Raw genomic sequence first — 14,238 nt, forward strand, 5'->3', positions numbered from 1 at the left:
CTTTAGATTTCCTAATGATTTAGTCATATGGGCCTAGACCTCAAACGGAAAGTTTATAGTGAAGAGTGCCTACAGGGTAGCACAGAGATGTTTAAAAGAGGGGTCAACAAGACCTGTCTCTGGCAGCAGCTTTGATAATGCAAAGATGAAAGCCATTTGAAAAATGGTTTGGCAGTTGGAATGTCCAAACAAAATAAAACACTTCATGTGGAGGGCATGCAAGAACATTCTTCCTACTAGGAATAGGCTAAAGATGAAGGGTGTTAGTTGTGAGGATTGCTGTGCAATGTGCGGTTCTAGTGAGACTTTGGGGCATATCCTTTGGGACTGCAAATATGCAAAGGAAGTGTGGAGTGGAACAAAAATCAAACTCCCTGTCCTGCCTGAACCAGTGCCTAATTTTCTGAATTTAGTGTGGGAGGTTATGGAAGCTCATTCAAATATTAATTAGGTACTTTTTGCTGTGACTGCGTGGAGCTTGTGGAATAATAGAAATACGGTAATACATGGTGGACAAAGCAAAGGGCAGGTGGGGTTCATCAAGTCTGTGGCTGTGTATGTTGAAGAGATTAAAGGAGAAAAGATAACACAGAGGAGAGCTCACTCAGATGATGCACAACTGTGGACTTCATCGAAGCAAGGATGGTATAAAGTTAACACGGATGGTGCAGTGTTCAGGGAGACAGGAAGTTGTGGCATTGGTGTGGTGGTCAGGAATGAAAAGGGCCAAATCATGGGAGCTCTGTGCAAAAGACTGGAGCTGCCGTTGGGAGCGTTGGAGGTCGAGGCAAAAGCTATGGAAGAAGGGGTCCAATTTGCAAGGGACCTTAGTCTGGGACAGGTAGTTATTGAATGTGACTCGCAAGTGGTGGTCAACTCATTATGCAATCCAGGCTTGATGCAAAGTAGTGTCCAAAAAGTTATTGAAGGCACTAGACTGGGACTGCGATGTTTTGCTGAGTGGGAGGTGGTTCACACACGTAGAAGCTGCAACTCAGCGGCTCATATTATGGCAAGACATGCCAAGTTTGTAAACAATTGTGATATATGGGTGGAAGATGTCCCACCCATGTTTGTTGTTCAAGTGCAAAATGATGTAAGCCGTATGGCTCCCATTTTGGTTTAATGAAGTTATATGTTGATGATCAAAAAAAAAAAAAAAAAAAAAAAAAAACCCCTCCTAGAAACTATATGAAACTAGATGTAGATGCTGTTATCTCACATAGTCACATGATTTCACCTCTTTAATTGTGGTGGTAAAAAATGCAATTGGTGAGCTGTTAAAGGTTTGGACCAAGATTTATGACTTATGCACTCCTATTGAAGCTAAAACAGTTGTAATTTTGTGGGCTTTAAAGTTTAAACTTGCCTATGTCTGAAAATTAGTGCAATGTCATAATGGAAGGATACAAAAGTATGTTTTGATACTCTGGTTAGAAAAGATCAACCAAGTGATTTGGTCTATTTTGTTAATTGTGAATTTTGCTATGTTAGAAATCTCTTAACTTCACAGTTTATTCTATTGCTAAACTTTCTATTGCTCTTTTTCTTTTTAGTAATAGTTGCAATCTACTTATTATTGTACTTGTTTTTATTCTTAATAAATTAAATTTTTAAAAAATAAAAAGTATATCTCATATATGTTTTTAAACTAATAAAATAATTAAATTATAACAATTTTAAACCATTTTGGACTTGGGCCCATTTGGTGCATTAATTATTCTGTAATACCACGACAAAAATGCTTGATGACCCTTGGGTAAATATTCAAAGTCTTCAAACTCTAGGGCCCGTGTGGTAGCCTTATTTTAGCAATATTATTTTACATTTTAAATCCATTTACACCTATTTTTATACACTTTTTTACCTATATATCAAAAATATTATAAAAAATTATAAAACTCATCACAAATTACTCTACAAAAATCCCTTGACTGGCTCAGATTACCATGGTTGTTTCCCAAAATAATTTCAACATGTCACAAATCACAACGAGGCCAAGACACTGTTTCGATGAAGACAAAACCAATGTATCTGTGTTATTTCTTATCAACCCGTGACCCTTTTCTCCTTTTATTAATTGGGTCCATTTGTCATTGGTCTTCCTGGTGACATGACTGAAAGCCTCGTCATCTTCTTGAAGGAACGTGATCTCTGCACTTGGCTCCATATTTTATTTTCTTTTCTAAAATGAAAGATAAAAATTTGAAAAATAAAATTTTAAAAATCAGTTTATTTTATTATAAATTTTACTAATGTGCTTTAAAGACACACAATGTTATACTATATTTTAAAAAAAATTTATCAAAAATTAAAAAAGTTCCAGATAATTTTTTTTTCAAAAAAGACATTGACCAGACCTTTTTATTATTTAATTTATTTTTATTACTATTTACAGATTTATTGTAATTTTTTATGTTATTTAATTTTTTACTATATTATTTCAATTAATTTTTATTTTTATATATAATATTTTTAATAAAAATTATTAATTTCAATAAAATATGCGGATCTAAAATAAATTTAAATTATTCAAAGTTTCAAAATAAAATTAAATTTATATAAAAGAAGGGCCTAAGGCCTATGTTCGCACGGTGTTCAAGACTTATGAATAAAGCTATATATGTTCAACGATTAATGCTGTTACAAAATCACTGCCCTTAATCAAATCCAACCCCAAATCATCATTTATAATAAAAGCATAAGTACTGAAAAAGATTTTCAAATTGTAAAGATTTGATTGGATATTAGATATAGTTAGTCTGGATGTAATAGCCGTTGTAGGCTCTGTTTTTTCCAGCCATGCTCTGTTTCTCAAATATGCAGAGTATGTAAGAACAGAACAGAGAAGTTGTAATTAAAACTAACTTAAGCTTAATACCCCAATCAATCTAAGAGCTGATTATCAAAAAAAAAAAAAAAAAAAAAATCAATCTAAAAGCTTTTCCCTCTCAAATATCTCATTCTCTCTCTCTCTCGCTCTTAAAAAAAAAAAAAAAAAAAAATCAATCTAAAAGCTTTTCCCTCTCAAATATCTCATTCTCTCTCTCTCTCGCTCTCTCACATTCAACTCTCAACAAAATGAGTACACTGAAGAAATGCCACACTCATTCAGATTCCATTTTAAAAGGTCTGAATTGTCAGACCCACCTTTTTGACGGAATTGACACAATGATATTGGTATTGCGAAATTTCCGGGAAGGGAGTTCAAAAAGCAAAAAGACTGGGTCATAGACTTTCGTGCATTTCAGAATATGATCGTTCTAATAAAATTTTCATTAGCTTCGCAGACGCTGAAAGGGTAAAGGCCTCAACGGTCAGCAGCCACCTGGTAACATTCCAAGAAAATTCATAAAGCTGTGCATGATAACGGTCACCTTCTCAGAAAATTCGTAAAGGAAAACTAGTAACGGTAACTTTCTTCGCCTTTAAATATCCGGTAGTCCTCTGCTCCTTCTTCACAGCAGCATTACACTCTCTAGCATATTGAAGCACTTCCACTTTCTTCTCGCTCTAAAGCCTTCCTTCACTCTCTAAAATATTGAAGCACTTCAAGCTCTCACCCTTCAGCTTTCTTCTCGCTCTTATAGCCTATCTTTCACTCACTAGAAAGTTTTCCTTTCACACCCTAGCATTGAAGCATTTGAATCCCAGCCTCTAGCTTTCCTCTCTCTCTTTTAGCCTTCTTTTTTCTCTCACTACGCACTAACAAATGGATGAAGCAATCCTCTCTAGCGTTGCTGGGTCCATAATTGAAAATTTGGGCTCTGCTGCTTTTGAACAGGTTGGATCGCTCTGGAATGTTAAAGATGATCTTGAACAAATCAGGAAAACTGTTTCCACAATCAAAGCTGTACTCCAGGATGCAGCGGAGGAGCAGAACCACAATAATCAAGACACAGTCTGGCTCAAAAAGCTCAAGGAAGCAGTTTTTGATGCAGATGACTTGTTGGATGAGTCTTAAAGGTGGTACGCTATTTCTTCTCACTTGTTTTAGGACGTCCTAAGATGAGTCTTAAAATAAGTAAACTGAGCCAGGAACTAGATGCAATAGCCAAAGATAGGGAAAAGTTTCACTGGAAAGAACGCAGTACTGTAAAGCGTATTGTGAGTCCGAGTAGGGTGACTCGCCCATGGCTTACTCCGAATAATGGAGTTATTGGGAGAGAAGATGAGAAAAATCAAATCATAAATCGTTTATTTGAGCCTAACAATGAACAGAATGTTTTAATTGTTGCTATTGTGGGGATTGCAGGGTTAGGCAAGACCACACTAGCTCAGTGTGTATTCAATGATGATAAAGTTGATAAACATTTTGAGCTAAAATTATGGGCGTGTCTCCAATGTCTTTGAGGTGACAACATTTGCTGAAAAACTAGTAGATGGTGGTATTGATGAACAAAGGCTAAAGAAACATTGTAAGTTTAATCCTGAAGTCCTCATGGATCAAGTCCACAACAAAATTTATCAAAAGAAATTTTTAGTTGTGTTGGATCTTTGGAATGAAAATTGTAAAAATTGGAATGATAATAACTACGCGTGACAAATCAGTTGTAGATATTACACGTGCTGATGCAACACATTTTCTTAAAGGCCTCTCTGAAGACTATTCTTGGTCTTTATTTGAGAAATTTGCATTTGAAAATAGTCAAGACACCAAAAACCCAACAGTAGTAGATTATGGAAGGGAGAGTGTAGGCAAATGTCAAGGAGTACCCTTAGCCATAAAGTCCATTGGAAATGTACTATACTCTAAGGTTGAGTTATGATTATCTTTCATCTCATTTGAAAGGTTGTTTTGCCTTTTGTTCTTTGTTTCCTAAATATTTTAAGATTGATAAGATGATAGTGATTCAACTTTGGATGGCACATGGGTTTATCCAATTATCAAATGATACTCAGCAGGTAGAAGATGTTGCAGATGAATACTTCAAGTATCTACTCTCTAATTTTTTTGAGGAAGTATGGGATAGAGCTTTAAAATATAAGATGCATGATTTATATAATGATCTTGCAGAATTAATTGCAGGGTCAGACTGTAGACTTGACAATTTGGATTGGAAAACTCGTCATGTATTTTCTAGCTATTCATTTTTTGCTAAAACTTTTAGTTTGGTTAAAGCAAGCAGCAAGCTACGCACAATTCTTTTCACACGTGGTGACTATGCAACTAGTGCCATGGATGAGTCAACATTGATTACACTAATTGAGAGTTTCCCAAGGTTGCGTGCATTAGATTTACATTTGAAGTACTTAGATCTTTCTTTTAATCCTATTGAAACTCTTCCTGATTCTATTACTACATTGTTGAATTTGCAAATACTAAAACTTCATAAATGTCGTAATCTTGAACAATTGCCTAGAGACATCACAAAATTGGTTAGCCTCAGGCACCTTGATGATAGGGGTTGTTTTGAGTTGAGTCAAGGATTACGGAGACTGACTAGTCTTCAATCATTACCATTATTCATTGCGAGGAATAATGGTGGACTAGGCGAATTGAATGGGCTAAACAACCTCAGAGGAACACTTGACATCAAAATTTTAGAACAATTGGAAGATACTAACTCTAATTGCGATGTCAAAAATTTAAAGGAAAAACAACATCTTGAGAAATTAGAATTAACATGGACTCACCAAGAAGGACATGATGAGATGTTATTAGATAGCCTCCAGCCACATCCAAATCTCAAAATTTTGAAAGTGTATGGGTATACTGGTGTGACATTTTCAAGTTGGCTTTCTTCCATCAAAAATCTTGTTGATATCACTTTAATGGGATTTGATAGATGCAACCACCTGCCACCATTGTCTAAACTCCCATTTCTAGAAAGCTTAAGGCTTTGTGGAATGAAAGATTTGGAATGCATATCAGATCGTGATATAAGTGAGGAAGTTTCTAATTTATCCTTCTTCCCGTCGTTAAAATTTCTTTGGATTAGGGATTGCCCTAACTTAAAGGGATGGTGGAGGAGTGCATCAATGACAGGTCATCAGCATAATATGACTTCCAAGTTACTGCCTTCATTTCCTTTTTTGATGAAGGAAAAAACTTTATTAACACAGAACAGGAAACAACCAAAGCACACTAGTTGCCACAATCCCGCCCAACAACAGCAGCAAAAACAGGGGGGCAGCAAGATGATGGGCAGCCATATTAGCTGACCTATTAACCAAGAGACAAAAACATGAGATAAATCAGAAAGCAGCCCTTGCATCTCCATAACTATAGACCTCATCCTCCATGGGGAAGCTTGGCAAGGATTGATAAGAGCATCACAACAGATCATTGAATTAGACTCAATATAAACACCCACAGCTTCCAATTTGGCTGCCAACACTAAAGCCCATCTCACTGCTTCAGCTTCAGCTTGAAGAGGGAAGGTGGTATTCACCTTTTGAGAGCAAGCAAAGACCAGCCTTCCCCTCCAATCCCTCGCCACTGCAGCAACAGAAGATAATAAAGGCCCAATAGCAGCATCCACATTAATTTTAAACGAGAATCTCCCAGGGGGAGACCAAGCAAGAAGCCGCTTCGCAGGTCCCACAGGAACCACCTCAGCAGCTCTAGAATTCTGAAATTCAGCAAGAAGCCTCCCAATTCTAGAAGATAAGTCCTCAAAACTTAGGGAGGTATTTTCAAAGGTAACTTGATTCCTCAACTTCCAAACTCCATCAAAAAGAACAGCTCCAAACAATAAAAATTCATATTTCTGACCAGAAGATAAGTTAGACATGAAAGGGGGGGAGAAAAGGAAGTGAATAAGCTCTAAAGTAGAGGAAAGCCCAAGAGCATCAGACCTCACACCCCACTTACTATTGAACCGTAGAGCTTTTGCCACCGGACATAGTGCAAAGAGATGGAAAGAGGACTCAACTTCTGATTTGCAAAGAGGACAAAGCACCTCTCCAATATCCAAACATCTAGCTAAATTGGCTTTAGTAGGCAAACAATCCGCTGCAATTCTCCAAATTAACATTTTAAGCCTTTCATACAGATTGGATTTCCAAAGTTGATGCCAAAGAGGCACAGGTGGCTGACTAGCTGAGAAACCCTGACCAAACCAATAGGCAGATTTAACCGACAACTCCCCAAAGCTTGAAGGGGTCCAAATCCACCCATCCTCAACAATACAAGATGATACTGGGATTTTTAAAATTAATTCAATATATGTATCCTCAAACCAATGCTTCAGCATATGGATGTCCCAGGCATTATGATCAGAGGTAAGAAGTTGAGAAACCAACACTATTTCGTCCGGATTAACCCCAACCTTGGGCTTAGGAATAAAACCCTGAAGATCTGGAATCCAAGGGTCATCCCAAATTCTTATGGAATTAACATCACCAACAATCATACAAGCTGCATTAGAGAAAAGGTGCTTGACACCTTCTAAACTTTTCCAAATTGGAGAGGAATGGCCTTGAGAGATATGAGACAGCCAATTATTTCTAATCTTGCATTTAGCTCTAAGAACCTTAACACAAAGACAGTTCTTACCAGACAACAACCACCAGACAATCTTCGAAAGTAGGGCTTGATTGAATTCCCAAGATTTCCTGAAACCCAAACCACCTTCCTTCAAAGGTCTACAAAGAGAGGACCACGAGATGGGAGTCCAAAAATGACTAGACTCCGTTTTAGGATTCCACCAAAACCTACGAACCACCGCATCCAATTGATCACAAAAATTCTTGGGGAATTGTAAGGCAGCCATGGTGTAAGTTGGAATGGACTGAGCCACTAATTTAATTAAAGTTGCTCTTCCAGCCCAAGATAAATTTTTACTTTTCCAACCACTAAGCTTGCCCACTAACCTATCTTTAACCAACCTAAGATCTTGGGACCTACTTTTAGTTAAAAACAAGGGAACACCTAGATAGGTGGAACATTGAGGAAGGGAATTAAGACCCCATTTTATTTGGTTGAGAAACTGAGAGCTGACACCTTTTGAGGGGAAGACACCTGATTTCTCCACGCTAATTAGTTGACCAGACCAAGAACAGTATTTTTCTAGGCACATTTTTAGTGAGACCAGCTCAGAATTCTTAGCTTTGCAAAACAGGATGATATCGTCTACATAGCAAAGTTTTGAAATAGCAGGCGCATTGCAGGCCACTTTCACTGGAGATATATTCTTCTGATCCACCTCTCTATTAATCAACCTCATAAGCACATTGCTACCAAGAATAAATAAGTATGGAGAGAGAGGATCCCCTTGTCTGAGGCCACGACTAGGCATAAAACATGGACCAATTCCCCCATTTAGTAGCAAGGAATACTGAACAGTGGAGATGCATTGAAAAATTAAATTAGAGAACTTATCACTAAAACCAAAAGCTTTAAGCACCTTCATTAAGAAACTCCATTCCATTCTGTCATAGGTCTTCTGAAAATCTAGTTTTATTCCCATGAAACCTTTCTTCTTCTTCATAAGCTTGAAACTATGAACTATCTCTTGAGCAAGAACCACATTCTCTGTGATCCATCTATTAGGAACAAAGGCAACTTGGGCTGGATCCACTAATTTGTTCAGTAGAGGCCTAAGCCTATTTACAAGAATTTTTGTTATAATTTTGTAGCACACATTACATAGACCAATGGGTCTGAAGTGATTAAAATTGCAAGCCCCAGATCTCTTAGGAAAGAGAGAAATATATGTATGATTAAAGCTTCTTAACATCCAGCCATTTCGGAAAAAACTTTGCGTCGCAAGCACCACTTGATCCCCCACAACTCCCCAATAATGTTTGTAAAAAAGAGCAGGGAAGCCATCCGGGCCTGGGGCCTTTAAGGATTTCATCTCAAAAACCACCTTTCTAATTTCATCTCTAGAAGGTATTCTGCAAAGCTCAGCATTATCTTCATCAGAGATACAGGAATCAATTAAATTCTCCAACTCTCTAGGAATATGAGGATTACTAGATTGATACAGAGAACTGAAATTTCTTTCAAAGTAATCTTGGATATCAGCAATATTATTGATCCAAGAGCCATCCTCCAATTTAATTTCTGAGATACGATTTCTTCTCCTACGATTGAGGGTAGATAAATGGAAGAATCTCGAATTCCTATCACCCTCTTTTAACCATAGTTCCCTAGATTTCTGCTTCCATCTCAACTCTTCCTTAGTCAACCAATCATCCAGCTCAAGATTTAGAGATGCCTCAAGCTCCAGATTCTCTTTAGTGGGAGATTTCTGTTGTATTTCAGCAATATTAGCTTGTATGGCTTTAATTCTCTCCCTAACAAGGCCAAACACCTCCTTGTTCCACTTCTTTAAATCTTTTTTTGTCTCTTCCAATTTCCTTGCAAGTCTAAACCCATTAGAACCCTCCACATTTGCTTGCCAAGCATTCTCCACTACAATGCTACTTCTTTCATCCTTAGTCCACATTGCTTCAAATCTAAAAGGGCGATTGAGATTTTCGGGCTCCAGATGTGTATCAAGCAAAATGGGATTATGGTCTGAATTAGCATTTGACAGATGTTTAACACCAGCCTTAGGAAAAAGAATTTGCCAATCTCGATCACATAGACATTGATCAAGGCGTTCCTTAATATTAGCTAGACCCTCACGCCTATTAGACCATGTAAAAGACGGCCCATTAAAACCAAGATCGATCGCTCCAGTGTTTGTCATGAAGTCCCTAAGACAATTAATAGAACTTTCAGGACTAGAGCACCCACCCCTTTTTTCATCTGCCCTCTTAATACAATTCAAGTCCCCAATGACCAACCAAAGACCTAAAAAGGAGCGCACCATATTCTCAAGCATCTCCTAGAAAACTATCCTTTTATTTCTCCTACAGGGCCCATAAATAGCAAAAAGCATCCATGGCGAATTGGGAGGGTCAGAATACACAAGAGCAGAAATCACATTTTTATCAGAATACACTACTTCCAACTCCACCCCCAAACTCCAAAATAAGGCAAGACCACCAGCACGACCAACTGGCTCTACACAAAAACAATTAGCAAACTTCAATCTAGCTTTGAGATTATTTATTCTTGGAGATTTGGACTTGGTTTCAGACAGGAAGACTAACTCCAGATTAGAATCCCGTATGAGCTCCTTGAGGCCCCGAGTGTCGAAGCTCTGCCTACACCCCGACAGTTCCAAGCGAGGGACCTCATGAGAAGGTAGGGGCAAGACACCAATACCAATCCAAAGAATGCCAATACTAATGGGCAGACAATACAAACCCCAACAACCACAAAAATAATCAAGATTAGACCACTTAAAGTACAAGGAATAGGACACTTACTAATTTGAATATCGGAATTTGGGCTGATCAGATGGCGACCCACTTCCGAGCTGAAACCGATGATCAAGTTCATTCACCGGAGATAACCGCAGCGAAGCCAAAAGACTAAAATGAAAGGTTTATAGAGAAGACACAAAATAGGTAGATGGTTGGTAAGAAACTGAGATTTGGGATTAGAATTAGGGATTTCCAGCTAACAAGTAAAGTGCCCACAAAAGACCTAAGTAGAGAAACCCACATGCAGGCGGAGGAGAAATACCACATGAAGGTGGAGGAAACCCACCCTGGGATGGTGGAAGTAGGCCACACGAAGGTGAAGGGAGAACCCACACGGAGGTGGAGGGAGAACCCACACGGGGTGAGAGAAAAGCTCTTACTTGGGAGAGAGAGACCCTTCTTGAACTGTCTACAACTTTTTTCAACCATATACTGCCTTTATTTCCTTGTCTTTCTACTTTTTGGATTATTAATTGTCCTAATATGACTTCCCTGCCCTTGTTTCCTTATCTCGGAAATGCGCTATTTCTAATTAAAATTAGCTCAAAGCTTTTTCAAGAGACAATATTTCCCTCTTCCTCCTCCTCTTCGTCCTCTCATCTCTCCAAATTAAATTATATGGGTATAAGTGAGATTTTGCCAGATGTTGTGTCTCCGACAGATGGGGAATGGCATCTCAATTGCCTCACTCATCTGGAAACACTCTTAATTGGAAATTGTGAGAATCTGAAAACATTGCCTCGGTGGATTGGGAATCTTATCTCACTTAAACAGTTTACAATTTACAACTGTCTCAATCTGAAATCACTGCCTGATGAGATGCGCGATCTCTCGTCTTTACAAACATTGGAGATTTGCAATTAAATTATATACAGGGCCTTACTAGTAAGATTTTGGATGGAGTACGAAAGGTACTTGGTTACACTTTCTATAATCAAAGGTTAATGAATATTTTGAATAAAATTTCATTCCATTTATTTGATTCACACGTTAAGATGCATATATCCCTATTTGCTTCATTATTCTAACTGATTTTTACAGATGCTAATGGATGTGCTGTTTAGAAGTCTTTACATGAAAAATGCCTTGCTCAAGTCCTTAATGCTTCCAATGAACTTTGAATAGCTAGAAGTGGGTTATTCAAATGCTAATTCCTTTCCTCTTCTTTGTCCTTCTTGTGTTATGGTGATTTCTCACTTGGTTTGATCCTAAATGCTAAACAAATTGGAAGCACAAAACAAAACCAGGGGTAAATATCTGAGCCTATTTGAAACCTTTTATAAAGAACATTTTGTCTCTGTCATGATCTTATTTTCTACCATAGTTTAATGGGCTAGTGCTTAACATCAATTTTTTTTCATGCAGTTAGATGCATACACAATTTTAGTGGAATCTCTTTGTACATTTTGTGCTATGTTCCCATTGCTTACTATTACAAACTTGGGAACAATATCTTTTTTGGCCATTTTCTCTTACTTGAATAACCAGTTCATGGCAATCTTTCACAATTCCCTGCCACTGTTAAACTTTGGCTAGCTTGAGGATGCAACATGGATCATCATTGGGATTGTATGCTAATATCTTGTGTTATTTGTAGGGAGCGTTTGGAGTGCTGTAGGGATCATCTCTTTTGTGATTACTCTTTTACAAGAAGATTAAAGCAACATGTGTTGAAAGAGTATGAGGTTAATCTGCAGCTTCTTGTTTGAAATTCCTCTCCATTTGTTCAAATGCTAAGGCTCTGATGCAGGACAACCTAGGCTTCCCACCTAGATTAGTCCTACCGAAGAACCTTAGGCTTCCCACCTAAGGGGTTTGGAATCACCACCAAACAAATACGCAAATAATCTCAATAATAATAATAATAATAGTCTGTAACGTACAAAAGAAACCATCTGGAGATTTATATACAGCTTCCAGGAACCACAAAGATAAAGATAAACTCTCCTAAACAAATCCTAAACAATCTCAAATACTAATATGATAATCCTAACAATCTCAAATACTAATCAAATACTAAAGATAAACTCAAATAAAGATAACATAAATGATAAAGATAATCTCCATAGACGTGCTATCATGTGGTGTCCGCACCAACTCCCCTGGGGTGGGAGAAACTCGACCCCGTCGAGTAAAGCTCATAAGGATCAAGTGACATCAGAATAAACTCCATCAAGCCACAAGCTCACTGGGTTAGCATGGCGCCTCCGTCGACGCTCATATGTGCAGGTGATAGGAGGTAGAGATGAAGTGGTAGCAAGGGAATCCAAGTAAGCCTCCAAAAGAACAGGATCAAGCTGCTGCAACTCCTCTCTGGTGATCCATGTACAATCAGAATTAGGCCGTCCTCGCCAGTGAACCAAGAAGCGCTGAACTGTTCCATCCCTAGTGAAAAAGAGACTGCTCATCCAAAATAATATCAATAATATCTTTATGTGCCTTTTGGAAACAAGATGGTATAGGGCTAGGGACATAGTCAAAGAAGAAGAGAGGATCATCAAAAGGGTCATAGGGAATAACTGCTAGACCTTTAAAAGCAATTAAATCAGCAATATTAAAAGTAGAACTAATACCATAATCTGAAGGTATATCAAACACTAATACCATAGATTATCATATTAGTATTTGAGATTGTTTAGGATTTGTTTAGGAGAGTTTATCTTTATCTTTGTGATTCTGGAAGCTGTATATAAAGCTCCAGATGGTTTCTTTTGTACGTTACAGACTATTATTATTATTATTATTATTGAGATTATTTGCTTATTTGTTTGGTGGTGATTCCAAACCCCTTAGGTGGGAAGCCTAAGGTTTTTCGGTAGGACGAATTTTTTTTCCATTTAACAATAAATATAAAAAAATTTAGTTAGTTGTCACGTTTCAAAACAATGTTGAAAACTAGCATCTCGAGTGTCTAAAACTCGAGTTCCAAGATAAAACTCGAGTTTTTAAGTCTCGCTTTGTAAGCGGATGGCTCCGATGCGGAAAAAAATTCAAGTAAAAATCAAGTTTTAAAGACTCGAATTCCGGAAAACGCCGCTATAGGGACTTAAAACGTCACTATAGGGCTTAAAAACGCCACTATAGGGCTCACTGTATGACACTTAGAAAAATTTTTTGCAAGAAAATGCCGCTATAGGGCTTAAAAACGTCACTATAGAGCTTAAAAACGCCACTATAGGGCTCATTGAACTTGGTATGGGCACTTATAAAAATTTATTTGCAGGAAAACGCCGCTATAGGGCTTTAAAACGTCGCTATAGGGCTTAAAAATGCCACTATAGGAGCAATCACACTAAAAATTATTTTGCATAGAACTCGAGTTTTAAAAACTCGAGATTTGTGTGGCATTTTCACCAGCAAAACACTCGCAAAGAAAGTCTTTAAGACTCGATTTTTAATATGGATCTCGAGTTTCTAAAACTCGAGATACTATTTTTCTTAATTCTTACGAACGTTGCCTAACTTACTATTTACTTCCCCCACACGCAGCCACTCTGCCCATTCCCCCTCGGTAGGACTAATCTAAGTGGGAAGCCTAGGTTGTCCTGCATCAACTTGGTATCAGAGGCCAACCCGATCTCCCCTTTCAGCAACCTAAAATCACGACTGACAACCTACAGCCACACTCACCATCAGAAAACAAATCAATCACCAGGCATGCCATTACTCAAATACTTACCCCACGAGATTTGCAAACCAAAGCTACCCAATTTCTTATCCCACGAAATCTGTAAACCAGAACTTGAAACAATCCGTACCATATACCCTCTCTACCCACACAAATTCTTCATCCCAAAACCAACAGAAAAGCCCACTACTCCCCCAAAACCTGTGATCCCAATCCGTGCCCAACTCTGAGGACTACCACCAGATCAGAAACAGAGAACATAAATTCCACCAAAAAAAAAAAAAATTTCAGATTCACAACTTCAATCCACCAGATCAGAGACAGAGATATAAGAGAGCTAAGAG

The 14,238-nt window shown here is 37.9% G+C and overlaps 1 protein-coding gene across 1 annotated transcript; it reads right to left on the reverse strand.

Annotated features, from left to right (window-relative positions):
- Nucleotides 1-6,057: 6,057 nt before the first annotated feature.
- On the reverse strand, nucleotides 6,058-14,027 carry LOC112038754 (uncharacterized). Its single transcript, XM_024071597.1, has 6 exons — nucleotides 13,946-14,027; nucleotides 12,668-12,845; nucleotides 10,270-10,374; nucleotides 9,812-10,185; nucleotides 6,235-9,748; nucleotides 6,058-6,166 (listed from the first exon to the last, which is right to left on the reverse strand). The coding sequence occupies exons 1-6, from the start codon at nucleotides 14,025-14,027 to the stop codon at nucleotides 6,058-6,060; spliced, it is 4,362 nt and encodes a 1,453-aa protein (XP_023927365.1).
- Nucleotides 14,028-14,238: the final 211 nt, after the last annotated feature.

This window comes from Quercus suber, unplaced genomic scaffold (assembly GCF_002906115.3).
Source record: "Quercus suber isolate HL8 unplaced genomic scaffold, Cork oak 2.0 scaffold_102, whole genome shotgun sequence".
Taxonomy (NCBI): domain Eukaryota; kingdom Viridiplantae; phylum Streptophyta; class Magnoliopsida; order Fagales; family Fagaceae; genus Quercus; species Quercus suber.